The sequence below is a fragment of the Mustela putorius genome, unplaced genomic scaffold (genome assembly GCF_011764305.1).
Source record: "Mustela putorius furo isolate JIRA1106 unplaced genomic scaffold, ASM1176430v1.1 tig00000765_pilon_pilon_pilon, whole genome shotgun sequence".
Taxonomy (NCBI): Eukaryota; Metazoa; Chordata; class Mammalia; order Carnivora; family Mustelidae; genus Mustela; species Mustela putorius.
Window position 1 is genome coordinate 4,019,711 of NW_025421470.1, and position 14,485 is coordinate 4,034,195.

The 14,485-nt window shown below is 60.1% G+C and overlaps 1 protein-coding gene across 4 annotated transcripts in view; it reads left to right on the top strand.

The window, feature by feature from the left end:
- TMPRSS2 (transmembrane serine protease 2) overlaps window positions 1–14,132 on the top strand; it is a 34,424-nt gene extending 20,292 nt beyond the window's left edge. For 3 of the 4 annotated variants that reach the window (XM_045084265.1, XM_045084266.1, XM_045084267.1), the window contains 10 exons: window positions 2,112–2,238; window positions 3,385–3,495; window positions 5,707–5,750; window positions 7,079–7,250; window positions 8,418–8,593; window positions 9,479–9,574; window positions 11,230–11,372; window positions 11,516–11,611; window positions 11,854–12,006; window positions 12,578–14,044. In XM_045084265.1, coding sequence (XP_044940200.1) covers window positions 2,112–2,238; window positions 3,385–3,495; window positions 5,707–5,750; window positions 7,079–7,250; window positions 8,418–8,593; window positions 9,479–9,574; window positions 11,230–11,372; window positions 11,516–11,611; window positions 11,854–12,006; window positions 12,578–12,589 — 1,130 coding nt within the window. In that variant the 3' untranslated portion in view covers window positions 12,590–14,044. Of the gene's footprint in view, window positions 1–2,111; window positions 2,239–3,384; window positions 3,496–5,706; window positions 5,751–7,078; window positions 7,251–8,417; window positions 8,594–9,478; window positions 9,575–11,229; window positions 11,373–11,515; window positions 11,612–11,853; window positions 12,007–12,577 lie in introns of all 4 variants that reach the window. The other variant, NM_001386127.1, reaches the window with a different exon arrangement.
- Window positions 14,133–14,485: the final 353 nt, after the last annotated feature.

Below are 14,485 nucleotides of genomic sequence, written 5' to 3' on the forward strand. Positions count from 1 at the left end.
GAGTGAGCTGAGTTCTCAATTCATGCTTGGGTTCTTTCTTGGCATGCGGGCAAATGCATAATGTGTTTGCACTTGGACAGTGGGTTTGAATAATGCATCGTGACCCGTAACCACCGTCATATCGTACCCATATCATACAGAGGATTTTCACTGCTCTGAAAACCATCCGCGCTCTGCCTCTCCACCCCTTCCTCTCTGGGCCTCGGCAACCACGAATGGTTTTATTATCTCGTGCCCTTTCCAGAGTGCCACCTGTTGGAATCCTGTGCCTTGTAGCCTTTCCAGATGGGCTTCTGACACTCGCTGTGATAGGCACTTGAGCTTCCTCCCTGGCTTTTCCTGGCGTGGTGGCTCTTCTCTTTTTAGCGCACAGTCCTAGTCCGTTGTCCGGCTGGAGCACAGCGCGTCTGTCCGCCCACGGAGCACGTGGCTGGCTGGCCCGGGGCATGTGGGGTCACTCACCCCGGAAGCATCAGGAAAGGATGAGCCTGGGGCTGCGGGCTCCGCAGGGACTGCGCTGGAAGGTGTCGTTCAGGACATGCAGGGAGCTGTGGCCACAGACGGGCGGCGGGAATGAGGTCTGCCGTGACCGGCTCTCCTTTCACATTCGACATCCCCTGGTTCCCGCCCCCAGACCTCAGAGCGCGGTTTCACGGTTTCACACGCTTTTCGACTTTGCATGGCCTGGAACAGAGCGTTTCGCGGCGGGCCCTCTTTCACGGCCCTTTTCAGGGTCGTTTCTGTTAGTTCAGGACCCGGGTCAGGCCTGCGGCTGCACGGGCTCCCACTCTGTGGCTGTGCCCGTCTCCACGCGGCCGCTCACAGGGAACATTCTCGGGATCCTGGATCCAGAAGGCACCGGAATAAAGCGAGGCTTAAACTAGGTCTGTAATGTTCTGCTTCTTTAAGCAAAAGAACTGGGGTCATTTGGGTCAGGCGCTGCTGGATTCGAGGTAGAGCGTGTGTGAGGGCGCCAGGCACAGCTTGGGGCGCCCCGCTGGGACCCAGGGTATAGGGCATGAGGGGTCAGCTTGTTGTTCAAAAGGATCGTTTCAAGGTCATTTTTAAGAAACCCTTTACCTTATTCACTTACTTTTTAAAAAATCAGCGTATCAAGGTGTAATTCACATACCATAAAATTCATCCTTTACGATGCACAATTTGGGGACACCTGGGGGGCTCCATCTGTTAAATGTCTGCCTTGGGCTCAGGTCATGATCTCAGGGTCCCGCATCGGGCTGTCTGCTCAGCGAGGAGCCTGCTTCTCCCTCTGCCTGCCTCCCTCTTACTTGTGCACTTTCTTTCTCTCTCCTTCTCTCTGACATAAATAAAACCTTAAAAAAAAGGGGGGGCACCTGGGTGGCTCAGTGGGTTAAAGCCTCTGCCATTCGGCTCAGGTCATGATCCCAGGGTCCTGGGATTGAGCCCCGCATCAGGCTCTCTGCTCAGCGGGGGCCTGCTTCCCCCCTCTCTCTCTGCCTGCCTCTCTGACTACTTGTGATCTCTCTCTCTCTCTGTCAAATAAATAAACAAAACAGATTATACAGTTTGGTGGTTTTTACACGTCCACGCAAGTGCGGCCATCCCCGCATCAGTTCTGGAATGCTTTGTCACCTGCTAAGGGAAGGCTGAGGGTTCCCCCCACCCCCGCTTGCCCCTCCCCCGCCCTGGGCCCCAAGCAGTGGCTCACCTGCCCTCTGGCTGTGGATTTCCTACTCGGCGCAGTTCACAGAAACAGGGGCGAACAGGGGTGCAAGCGTGGCCAGCGCTTGGCTCCTTTCAGGGCTGGGGGTACCCCGTGGTGGAGATGGACCGCACTTTGTCCGTTCCTCCGCGGACGGTCCCTTAGGCTTCCCCGCTTCTGGCCGTTGGGACGAACGCTGCTGCTGAACATCCGGAGCGGGTCTCGGCCCGCGCCTGCATTCGGTTCTGTGGGGTCAAGAGCACGCGAGAGCTGAGAAGGGACAGACCGGGGACACCCCCTCCGGGGTGGTCCGTGCCTGGGGACCAGGGACCCGGTGCGGCCCCCTCTGAGCCTTTGTGTCGAGGGCTGGGGGCTCGGGGGTGACGGACGGCCTCCCGGAGCTCACAGAGCCTCTCCCCTGCCGCAGTTCGCCTCTACGGCCCGAACTTCATCCTCCAGGTGTACTCCGCCCAGAGGAAGTCCTGGCACCCCGTGTGTCAGGACGACTGGAGCGACAGCTACGGGAGGGCCGCCTGCCAGGACATGGGCTACCGGTGAGTGTGGCCCCAGCTGCGGAAACCCGGGAAGGATCCTCTCCGTTCCTCCCTGAATGTCCCGGCACACCGACGCCGGGACAGTGGTCTCCTGCCCAGGGCTGGCCGGGGAAGCCAGCAGGTGCCCACTGCGTGCCCCCTTCCCCCGCTCCCTTCCTGCCTCTGGTGACCAAGATTCACTGCCGTCCCACTCCGTTACTCGGGGGTCACCAAGGTCCAAGGTGCTAGCTGAGGGTCTTTGGTGGCTCTTTTCTCCAGGAGCCTCTAGGCAGAGTTGAAGCCTTAACCTCCCCCGCGGTCCTCCATGGGACCTCGGTGGAGATGGGCAGGGGCGGGTCCCTGGGGGAGTCAGAGGGAAGAGATCATCCTTGGCCTTCACTGTGCATGCTTGGGGGAGGCACCGAAGCCTTTGAACAGGAGAGAAGGGACATCAGATCTCTATGGAAGAGAATTCAGCCCTTCCCGGGGCCACGGGGAGGGTGGGAGAGGCAGGAGGGCCCTTCCCAGGGGTTCCCAGCCGGAGGCTCACCAGAGCATCCCCTGGAGGGCATGGCAGCCATCTGGGCCCATGGGGAAAGGCTGGGCCATGTTACCTTAATGCCACCACCTCTTCCTTGGAGTGTCCCCATATGACCTTTGTGCAGTCCTAAGGGGTTCGCCAGAGGCCGGTTTTCAAAATTAGTTACCACTTGATAAGAAATTTGGCATCTTAGCTAGCGTACTATTTCCAAATGCCGTTCTCAGATTGCAGTCGGATGACCTAGTGAGGCCCCCCTCACAGCTCAGGACCTGAGGGGAGGTTACAGCCGGACGGCTTTCAGCGTCTGTCCCTTTCCTGAAGTTCCTGTGCTCACACTTCCTGTCCTCTGGTTTCTTTATCCTGACCCTGGAGCTCCCTGATCCTGGGAGCTTAGAGAAAGGCCAGTGGAGAGCTTTTACCGGACACTCCAGGTTGTTGCCGGGCAGTGGACGAGATGGTTCTAACCCAAGGTCACTTGATTTGAACTTGGGGTTTTGTTTTCCAAATGCCCGTCGGTGTTTCTCTTAATTGGAACCCCCTGCAAGAGAAGTCCGATGAGAGGCACAGGACTCGGGGCTGCTTATCGGGAAGCCGTTGTTTTAATTAACGTTTTCTGCCTCTTTTAGGAATAGTTTTTATTCTAGCCAAGGGATCGTGGATGACAGCGGAGCCTCCAGCTTTATGAAGCTGAACACAAGTGCCGGCAATACGGACCTGTACAAGAAGCTGTACCACAGGTGCTGGGCGGTGCCTTTCTCCCTCTAAGAAGATGGGTAACGAGCGACCGGGAGACACCACGGGGAGTCCGTGCCGAGGCTGCTTTCCCTGAGCCGGAATCCCGGGTGTCGCTGAGTTTCTCGTTGGCGGGAGAGGGGACCCGTAAGCGGGGCTGGTTGCTCTGGGTCATTTTTGGGGAGCAGCTCAGGGTTGTTTACTGTTGGTGCCCTTGACGGCATCGGATGACGTCATAAAATGGCGAGTTCTCCGTACCGCTGTCTTTTCTTTTTTTAAAAAGATTTTATTTATTTAGCGGAATGAGAGTGAGTGAGCATAAGCGGGAGGGGGAAGTCGGGGGGGCAGGCTCCCCCCAGAGCAGGGAGCCCCACACAGGGCTCGATCCCAGGACCCCGAGGTCATGACCTGAGCTGAAGGCAGACGCTGCACCGACAGAGCCCCCCAGGCGCCCCCTTACTGCTTTTCTTTACTCCCTGGACATTAGAGACGTACATGCTACCTGTACAGGGTGTGTGTCCAGAGAAAGCCTCAGGGTCGCAGACCTGGGGACCAACTGATCGCACTTTGCGCGGGTGTTTGCCAGTCTCAGCCCAGGAATCCTGCTTCCCGGAGATCGCATCAGTGTCCTGCTGTCTTCCCGGGATCATCATTATTACCTGAATGTTCTCTAACGTAAAAGTCACACAGTGTCCTCTGTGCGTAGGCCTTGGTCCGCTCCCAGGTCCCTATCGCTCATCCCCAGGTGGCCAGCCAAGCCGTCTCCTCCCCGTCGGCCAGCTGCCAGGGGCTGCCCTCGACTTGGGAGTCACCATGCCGCCCCTCCTTTCCCTTGAGTGGGAGGCTGGAGCAGTTTGCATTCCTGGTGGCTGCTGACCGCGGTGCATGGGGGCTGACTTCCGCCCAAGCTGCCCAGCCTGGCTGTCCCCAGGAATGTGACAGGGTGAGCCCAGGAGGAGGGCTGTGCTCGCCAGGTGCAGGCATCAAAACAGCAGGGCTGTGTTCTGCTAAGCACAGCTGCCGGGGCTCTTCGTAAACGCTGGGTGTCTCCGTTCTGCGGACACTTCCCTGCGGCTTCGGGGCTGAGCAGGGACAGAAGGCTGCCTCCTGGCCACGAGAGCCCTGGGAGCTCACGAGGTGGCCGCCGGCTTGGCAGGAAAGACGAGGAAGTCTGTGGCTGGCATGGGGTGTCCTGTACATGTGGGGGGGCGGGTGGAAGGCTCCTTCCTTTGCGTTGATACCCGGGTCAGAGGCTCCCACTGGGGTCCGAGCGGCCGCACGCGGCAGCTCCACGGAGAGGACAGTTGGCTTTGTGATTCTCAGAAAACATCTTTTCTTCATGGGAACGTGGCCTCTCTCGGGGTGGTTAAGCCCCGCAGTCCAAGACCAGCAGGACCCGCAGTGTCCGGGGAAGCACGGGGCTCTCAGTGTGAGGGTGGCCGAGGGCACTTTGTACAACAGACTTGAGCTTTTGTTGGATCATTTTGGGGAGGTTCCAGGAAGCAGGGCTTGGCTCTGGACCGGGTGCGGTTAGGAAGCGAGGGTGATTTTGTGATTGGAATCTCAGCACTGCTTCTGGAAGGGGGCGGGCGTGAAGCCGGGCTACGGTGAGATTGGCAGATGGGTGCCATCCCTCCTGGTGGCCAGCAGAGGGGGCTGTCGGCGACCGTGTGGCTGGGACGCGGTTCCTGCCAGCACCTTAGGGCTGGTTCTCTCCCTCACTATGTATAGTTGGTCATTCATCTTTCAGATGTAACTTCAAACACTTCCCTCCCAAACGAGTAACTTTTCTCTGGTTCCGGAGTCAGTGATCAGCTGCCCTTGCTTTCCGTGTGGTTGTAAAGCAGGAACCCGGAACTTTCCGGATGGCTTCCGGACAAAACCAGGGGCTGACTTCGAGTCCTGGGGATGAAAATTGTAGCCATGTTACAGGGTGCCACTCCGACGTGGTACCCTTCTCGTCCCACTCTACAGATGGGGAAACTGAGGCACGGGGAGGTGACGTAGCCCGCCCAAAGGCACATAGTGGAGACTTGAAAGCCGGGCTTGAACTCGGTGCCCCCATGTAGATCTGCTCTCCTTATCCGGGTCTTCGGTCGTGGGCCCTTCCACACTGGGGAGGCCGGGCCGTGAGAACATTGGAAGAAAATGTTTATTTCTAAGTATTTTGAGGGTTGAGCATCAGAGTGACCAGAGTGTCCCCTCTTCTTCTGCAGTGACATCTGCGCCTCGAAAACAGTGGTTTCTTTGCGTTGTATAGGTAAGTGATTCTCGATTACCCCCCTAAACAGGGAACACGCAGTAGGCTCGGAAATGCCTCCCTGGTGTCTGGGGAGGTGGGGGCATGGGCTGGGATGTGTCTGGAAGCCTTGCGTCCTGCCCGCACCCCGGCTCCCTGCAAGGAACACCTTTCTGGGAAGACGGTGTGCTAGAGGTGCCTTCAGCCTCGGGTCCAGGACAGCCGTCCCCTGAGGACAGGCAGTCTCGGGAACCTAACGGCCCCCCCTCTCCTGCCCCCCTCCCGGTGGGGCTGGAGGCCGTGGCTCTTCCCATCCCCGGGTGGGGATTACTTACAGCTTCCAAACCGCTGTCCGTGTGGGAGGCACCGTCCCTGTGCTCCCCTCTCTGGGGTGGCCCGGCCCTGTTACTGGGTCCAAAGCTCAGCTTTTCAGGAGGTGAATCCAGTAGCCTCTCCCGGGGGGTCCCGGCCACTGCTTCCCGGCTGGGCTCAGCTCAAGCTGCTTCAGGCCCTAAGAGAGCGTGGTGCCTGCCCCATCCTCCAGCCCTCGCCGTCCGCCTCGTGGGGCATGAGACTCCCACGCTCCAGCAGTTTGCAGGCGCATGGGGGGACACTGACGGAAGCCAGCTCCTCTACGCTGTCGGGGATGGGGACAGGGCAGGGGACGGGAGGGGCTCGGAGACGGGATCCCCTGGGACTTCAGCACCCCTTTCCAGCCTCCCGCTCTCGTTTGGTCTTGGTCCACGGTGAACTGCTCCCTGTGCTTCCCAGGCCCCCGCTTCACCCTCCCCCTCCCATCTGGAGGCTCTGTCTTGTAAACGAGGCTTTTTCCCCACCGGTGACCCCGGGTTTCCACAAAGGAAGCCTCGTCTCCCTTTCTGGCAAAGAACTTGGCACAAGTGGCACGAGGCCAGGCACTGCGGGTTCACGCTCCCTGCCACCCTCCCCCTCCTCCCCCTCCTCCCTCCCCCTCCTCCCCCTCCCCCTCCTCCCTCCCCCTCCTCCCCCTCCCTCTCCTCCCCACCCGCCTTTGCTTTGTTCAGGAACCTTGGGGCCTCTGAGCATTCAAGCAGGCAGGGGCCCCTTGTTATCCAAGATCCCCCACCTGGCTGTGCAGGAGACCCTGACAGGATCAGGGCCAAATGACAGGCGGCATCGAAGGCCGGCAGAAGCTTCCCCGGGGTCTGGGGGGGGTCCGGGGAGCGTCTAGGACACACTCTGTCGAATTCAGACCCAAACGAGTGGGACCGAGAGGCAGCCGCAGGGCCCCAGCAGTCTGGCAGGAGACGTGGATGGAGCCGGCGGGTCGGCCCCGCTGGTGCCCACGGCGCGGTGCTTGTCGCTTTCAGAGTGCGGGGTCGCGGGGAAGACGATGCGCCAGAGCCGGATCGTGGGCGGGAGCAGCGCGTCCCCGGGGGACTGGCCCTGGCAGGTCAGCCTGCACGTGCAGGGCACCCACGTCTGCGGGGGCTCCATCATCACCCCCGAGTGGATCGTGACAGCCGCCCACTGTGTGGAGGAGTAAGTCCTTGGGGTGAGGGGGTCTCGGGCATGGCTTGGGGCTAGGGGCAAGCTCTGATTTCTTGGCCTGTACATGGGGCACGGCACCCGCTTCGTGATGCTGCTGGAGGGTCCGGTGGGCTCGTGCGTGGGCAGCAGAGCCAAGCCTATCCCCCACCCCCCAGCGGGTGCTTGCGGGCGCCCCAGCATGCTGGGCTCTGGGCGGGCTGCCGTGTGGGGGATGCTGGGAGCAGGATCCTTTCCAGCCTGCATCCTAGCTGAGTCCTCGGGAGGCCTGGTCTCCCTGGATGCCTGTCCTCAAGACGGCACACCGGAGGACCTTGCGTTGCTCTGCCCGGGGTTCCCTGGGCCCCGCAGTTAGGCAGCCTTGGTGATGGTGTTGCCTGCACAGATGCGTGGGGAGCGGGGAGGGCGGCCAGCATTTACAGTGTTGGCCTTTTCCTTTAAACAGAGTTTTTTTGGTCGCATCCGAATTTGGGAGGAAAGTTCATGTAGCAGATCTGTTCTGAGTCAGAGGGAGCTTGTGCCCGGCTTGGGTCCCAGCCTTGCCATCTCCCCGCTGTGTGGCCTCGGCCGTTCACACAAGGTGTTTGACCACCGTGTCCCCTCTGCACCCCTGCGGGACAGGCGAGCCGCCGCCTCCCGGGGCTGTGGGGAGGGTGGACAGAGCGAGGTCTCCCTCCTTCCCTTCTCCCCCCGCCTCCTGACGGCTGCCGGGATCCGGGATTCTCTTCAAGGGAAACCCCTCGATAAGGCTAATGCCCAGATGGCTGTTAGACCTAGAGTCTAGACATTGGTGCACATTTATTAAGCACCTACTGTATGCCAGAAGATGGCCTACCACATAAAGGTAGGTGAGACTCTGTCCCGCCAGAAAGGAGGTGTGAAACCTCATTTTGGAGGCATCCGGCCCAAGAGAAAGTGTCTCAGCACCTGGAGGGTTTGCAGGCTGGTGTGGAGCACAGGAGGGAGGAGCTCGTGGCGACGTAGGGGGAGGGGCCGGGGGATGGGAGAGCCAGGACCACCTCGCTGGCCTCCCACGTAGCTTCTAGCGGGTCGTGCCCCTCTGGGACACCTGGCTCCGGCGTGTGACTTCTGCAGTCACCACGTGAGTGTTTCATGTTCGCGCTGCCGAGACACTGAGCGGCGTTGGGCTCTGTCCTCCAGACCCCTGAACAACCCCCGGTACTGGACGGTCTTCGCGGGCGTGCTGAGACAGTCTTTCATGTTCTACGGACACGGATACCGAGTGGGGAAAGTGATTTCCCATCCCAGTTACGACTCCAAGACCAAGAACAACGACATCGCTCTAATGAAGTTGCAGACGCCTCTGACGTTCAGCGGTACGCCCCGGTGTCCCTGAGGCGCGCGCCACTTACGCTGCGTCTTAAGGACAGAGGTGGATGACCAACCGGAGGGAGGGGTGCGGAGGGCTGGCTCGCGGGGCGTCCTGCCCCTTACAGAGCGATGATTTCTTCAGCACGCGGAAGTCTGGAAGGGGCTCCATCCACAGCCCCGTGGACATTCGGGGTTGGCCGCTTTCGGTTGCGGGGCCCTCCTGCGCGGGGTGGGACACGGAGTGGGAGCCCTGGAGTCCACCCCCAGAGGCCAGCAGCACCTTTCCGCTGTGACAGCAGTGTGTCCTGTTGCTGGAAACATCCTCGGGGAGACATCGCCTGTAGTTGAGAACTGCTGGTCTAACGTTTGTCAGTACTTTTCCGTTTTCACATGACCCCCACCAAAATAAGACACTTCACAGTTTACAACAGTAAAAAACACACAGGGTTCCCCTTGGGTTCGTGTTTGGCCATTGTAGTCCGTGCAAGGGTCCCTGCGGAATGTTCCAGCCCGCTTGGGTACAGACGAGGCAGAGCCTTGTCCCTCCCCTCGAGGTGTTTGGATTCAAGTTGGGATACGGTTTGGACCCAGAAGGAGCTGGTCGGTGGGGGTGGTGTCCGGAAGGGGCCTCCGAGGTGCAGCGGGGGGGGGAGCTCCCCGAATGTGAATGTTCAGAGGCAGTAATCCCATTTGCAAGTAACTCCAGAGAAGGGAGCACCCCGCCTGTACGAAGGAGGGGTGCAGGGGGGAAAGCGGGAGTGCCAGACACGTTGGGATCTGGAATTTCCCACGAGCGGCCGCGCACAGGTGGGGAAGGGCCGGGGGAAGACCGTCGCAGGAAGCGTTCGGTTAGACCAGACTTGCTCACCGTGTGTTCTCTTCTGGAGCAGACAAAGTGAAACCGGTGTGTCTGCCCAACCCCGGCATGATGCTGGAGCCGAACCAGTCCTGCTGGATTTCCGGGTGGGGGGCCACCCACGAGAAAGGTGAGGTCCCCCGGGACACAGCATGCGGTTTGGAAGGGGGAGGTCCCAGGTTTAATCCTGGTTCTGCTCCCTCCTGTTGCAAGCGCTTAGTGGTGCGAGGAGGCATCTTATGCGTGGTTCGCGGCCGTGTGAGAAGTGTGTGCGGCGCACGTGCACCTCCTCTAAAGCAAGCTGAAAAGTTCCAGGCGGGGCAGCGTGGGGGTGCGTGTCGGGGAGGGGCAGGCCAGCCGGGCACCCAGCGTCCGGTGTGAACACAGATACCGCGGGTGAGCCTACGGTTGTGTGCCCGGCTTCGCGGCGGCCAAGACAGATGAGGAAATCAGCACGGATTTGTGGGGCGCCTCCCATGGGCTGGGAGCACAGCCCAGAACGAAACAGGACGGATAATGTCCGCATTTTCTCGTGGGTGTCTGGGGGCAGAATGTGGCCAGCCAGGAACCAGGTAACGGAATTAGGGCTATCAAACGGCAGGAAGTTGTAACAGCGAGGGCCTGGCTGCTTTGAAGAGGTGGTCAGGGAAGGCTTCTTGGAAGAGGCAACATTGGAGCTGAGATCCGAATGACCAGAGACGAGGGTCGGTGTGGCTGGGGCGCGGTGAGCCGGGGTGAAGGTGTGGGCCATGCGGGGCCTCGTGAGCTATGGGGAGGACGCTGGCTTTTATTCTGCGTGAGATGGGACGCCATCGGCAGGTTTTAAGGGGAAGAACAGGGGCACGGGAGTGACTCATTCGGTTCAGCATCTGACTTGTGATTTCGGCCCGGGTCATGATCTCAGGATCTTGAGGTCAAGCTCCGCTTCAGGCTCCGTGCTCAGAGAGGAGTCGAACCGAGGATTCTCTCTCCTCCTGCTCGCACACGTGCTCCTTCTCTCAAATAAATCCTATTTTGGAAAAAGAAATGACGTAATCTGGTGGCTCTCTGGGGAGTGCAAAGGATGCAGGCAGGAGGGGGCTGAACCCCAGTGTGGGGAAGCGTGGCGTGGTCCTGCCTGACCAGTTGGCAGCTCAGCCGTGGGTGGTGGGCTGGAGTGGGGGACACCAGTGCACGTTTGGGACGGAGCCACCATCTTGCTGATGGAGTGGATGTCCACAGAGGCGGGAGAGGGACCCAGGGACCCAGGGAAGCGAGGGCAGCTTTGTGCTTTGTGATCTGAGCCCTGGGGGAGCGGTGGTGGTGGTGGTGGTGGTAGTGCCATGGCCTGAGCGGGGGCCACTGGGTGGTGAGCATTTGAGGAGCATTTGAGGTTGAGGAGAGCAGGAAGAGGCTCTGTTTTGGTTCCTGGAGCCCGTGGTGCTTGGAGGACAGCCATGTGGAGGTGTCAAGGCAGGAGGGAAGCTGTAGGGCTCACGGCAAGGGCTCACGCTGGACGTGCAGGGGAGCCGAGAGGTGGGGCAGTGTGTGGAAGCTCCGGGGCCACCCAGGAAGGGTCTGGTGAGGAGGGAGCCCCAAACCGCGTGGCTGGGTGGAGAGAGGAGATTCTAGAACGCGGATGGCTTTCCGGAGCCGGCAGCACCGAGCGCACAGCACCCGCAGCCGGCAGCACCGAGCGCACAGCCCCCGCCTCAAGGCTGACCTGGGGCGGGGAGGGGCCGGCCCGTCGGTGTCCTGTCGCGGGGGAGGGAGGCCCGCGGCAGCTCGTGTGGTCCTTCCCCTCAGGGAAGACCTCGGACGAGCTGAACGCGGTCATGGTGCCGCTCATCGAGCCCTGGCGGTGCAACAGCAAGTACGTCTACAACAGCCTGGTCACGCCGGCCATGATCTGCGCCGGCTACCTGCGGGGAGGCACCGACTCCTGCCAGGTGAGCGCCGATGCCGCGAGGGGTGTGGGGGGAGGGGCGGGAGGGGGAGGGGCGTCCGCGCTCCCGCGCCGAGCCCGCTCCTGCTCCTCAGGCCCTGGCCATGCTCCTGCTCCTCAGGCCCTGGCCATGCTCCTGCTCCTCAGGCCCTGGCCATGCGCGGTGCTGAGGCTGGGGACGCGCGTGCTGCCCTCCGCGAGCGCCCCCGGGGGTTATTTCGTCAGCTTGTGGCGGGGGCAGAAGTAAGTTTCTGAACTATTTAAAAGTACGGTCAGCAGCTGGTAACTCCTGCCTGGTGCCCGCAGACTCGTTACCCGCACGTGGTCTCTGCGAATTATAGTGCTGTCCCTTCTCGGGGAGCCCTGAAACCCGCGCCCCCACGCGTGACTCCCACGGGGCGCCCACCTCGACCCCCGCCCTCGGCGCGTGGCCGCTTGTGTGCGCGGGTTGTGGTCTGAACCTCTGCCCTTGCTGCGTCCCCCAGGGTGACAGCGGAGGTCCCCTGGTCACTTTGAAGAGCCGCATCTGGTGGCTGATTGGGGACACGAGCTGGGGATCGGGCTGCGCCAAAGCTAACAGGCCAGGCGTGTACGGAAACGTGACGGTGTTTACGGACTGGATTTACCGACAAATGAGGGTAACTTTCCTGTCCCCCTCTTCCCCGAGGGCTCCTAGTCTGGTGTCAGAGCCCGGAAGTCTGTGGGGTGTGGGTGTGCAGTCTGCATGGCTCCCTGCAAAGATCCAGGAGCCTTTCGGAGTCCAGAGCCCGCTGTCCCCGGGCCGTCCTGGGCCCTGCAGACCATGCCTCCTAGGTGGGCTCAGCCCGGTCTGCTCCCCAGCATGCCTAGACGACTCCTACCCAACTGCGGTGACAGGCAGAGAGCAGAGCGAGCCAGATTTCTGTGCCCTGGGCTGGGGGAGCAGCGGGAGTTCCCGGATAGAAGGAGAGGCGGTGATGACCGGAATTGGGGTACAGCTTCCCTGGGAGCCCAGGAGCAGGGCCCACAGATACGGAAAGTTGAAAATTTCCTGAATCAATCCAGAGGGGCCACCCAACTCCTTGACCTTCCTACGACAAATATCTATTGGTCCCCCTCACTCGCTCATTTGGTTAGAAGTCAGTCTAGCAGAAAACAAAAACAACAACAATTGGCTACCTTTTTTATGGCTGAAGAAATAACATCATTTCTTTCTTCCATTTGAAACAGGCAAACAGCTAATCCATGTGCCCTGTGTCCTTGGCACTGTGTCCGTGAGAAAGTGAAGGGGCCGGTTCTTCATTCTCTGGGCACCGTGTATTTCTAGAAATGATTGGAAGGTCCTTTCATTGTTATTAAATAGTGGCTTTGTCTGTCTTTGGCGCTCTCCACAGTTCTGCACAGGCCACAGGCCCTTGCTCCCTGACCCCTCGTCTGAAAGGGGTGACAGGGCCCAGCGGGGTGTGGGCACCTAGGGCCAGTGCAGAACAGGGGGTGGGGGCCTGCCGTGTTGGGATCTTCCTCCCGAACCCACTGTGGGGACCACTTCTGGATGCACCTGGGGCTAGTGACTTCTCAGCTGCTGGGTGGCTGGCAATAGACAGGGAGGAATCTGGGGGGGACGGTCAGGGCAAGCTTCTGGGGTCACTGCCGGTTAGGGCTACCCCTGGCCAACCCACAGGGGTCTTTGCTGATCATTTTTTAGTGCCTTCTCAGCAGCCCCGGGTGGTGGCTGGAAACCAGGGGACCAGCCCTTCATGGCTGAAGACAAGATTGCTCCTGCTCGCGAGGGCAAGAGCGTAGACAGAGCCCTCAGAACAAGGAAAGCCATTGCAGACACGCCACCTCTGAGCATGGCTGGGCTGGTGGTCACTGCGCATGGGGTGGGGCGCCCCTGAGGGAGACCTAGCCTTGCTCTCCAACCCCCTCTTCCTTGGAGAATGGGGTGCCCTGCCGACCCTCTGGAGCCTGCTAATCACATGCAAATCGAGGTCACCCCAGGGGAAATCAGGGATGCATGATTGAAGATACACTGTTGCATGTCAAGTTTCTACGTGTTACTACCTCAGTGCTCGCGGAGTCTTGGCCCACGCCTCGGAAGTAGTTGCTGCGTTTGGCTCTTTGAAGTGATCGTCCTTGCCAAGCGCAAGACAGTGGCCAACTTGAACTGCTCTGCAGAGCGTCCCGCACACAGGTGCTGAGCAGCAGTGCCTGGGCCAGCACCGCAGAAGAGGAAGGGGCGTTCCGGACTCCCCGAGGCCCCTGTCGCCCTTCAGGCTTCCCAGGGAGGGAAGGGCCGTGGTTTGCCGAGTGGGGGCTTCGGGGCTCCGGGGCTCTTGGCTGTGAATACTGCTTTCCAAGGCTCTGCGTTCGCTCAGGCCTGCTGGTTTCCCAGAAAAGAAGGAAGGATTCTACCGCTGGGGCTTCACCTTGAAGCGGAAGGTCGTGGGGCCCCGTTCCCGGGATCTGCGTGCCTCCTGGGCGGCAGCATCTCGGGGGCCTTCCCAACCCTTGGCACTCCGCCTGCTCCCCAAGTCAGATGTTCCAAAAGCACTGTCCTGGTGAGAATGTGTTCCTTCCTTAACCTCTTTTTCTGTGACCACTGTTTGTCTTCTTTGTATCTTCTTTTGTATCTTTTTTAAACTGTAAATTCAGTTGTGAAATATTGTACAAATAAATTATGCATTTTTTTTTTTTTTTTTTTTGCCAAACGTTCATTGAGTCTTTGGAGATCTGGGTGGCACACAGAACCAGTTTGCCTCTCCTTGGAGGGCAGTGATGCTGGGTAGGTGTTGCACAGCAGAGGCAGGGGCGAGGGGGCTGGTCTGAGGGTGGAGGTGAGGCACGGGGTGTGGGCAGATGTGGTCGAATGATTAGTTTCATCGGCCCTCAGGGCTGGCCTGTCGGAGGTGACCCGCGGTATCTCCTGCCTGGGCATCACCCGTGGCTCCAGCTTCCCTGAGACTCAGGCCCTGAGACCCAGCTCCTTCATCCAGACCTCCCTGCCCATTATGCTACACAGCCCTCTGCAGGGTCAACCTGTCCAAAAATGCATTCAGCGTCTTGTCCCTTACAGCTGTCTTTCCGAAGTCCCTTTCAGTTCTTGGGGGCAGCGCTACCTCCTTAGCTCTCCTGGAC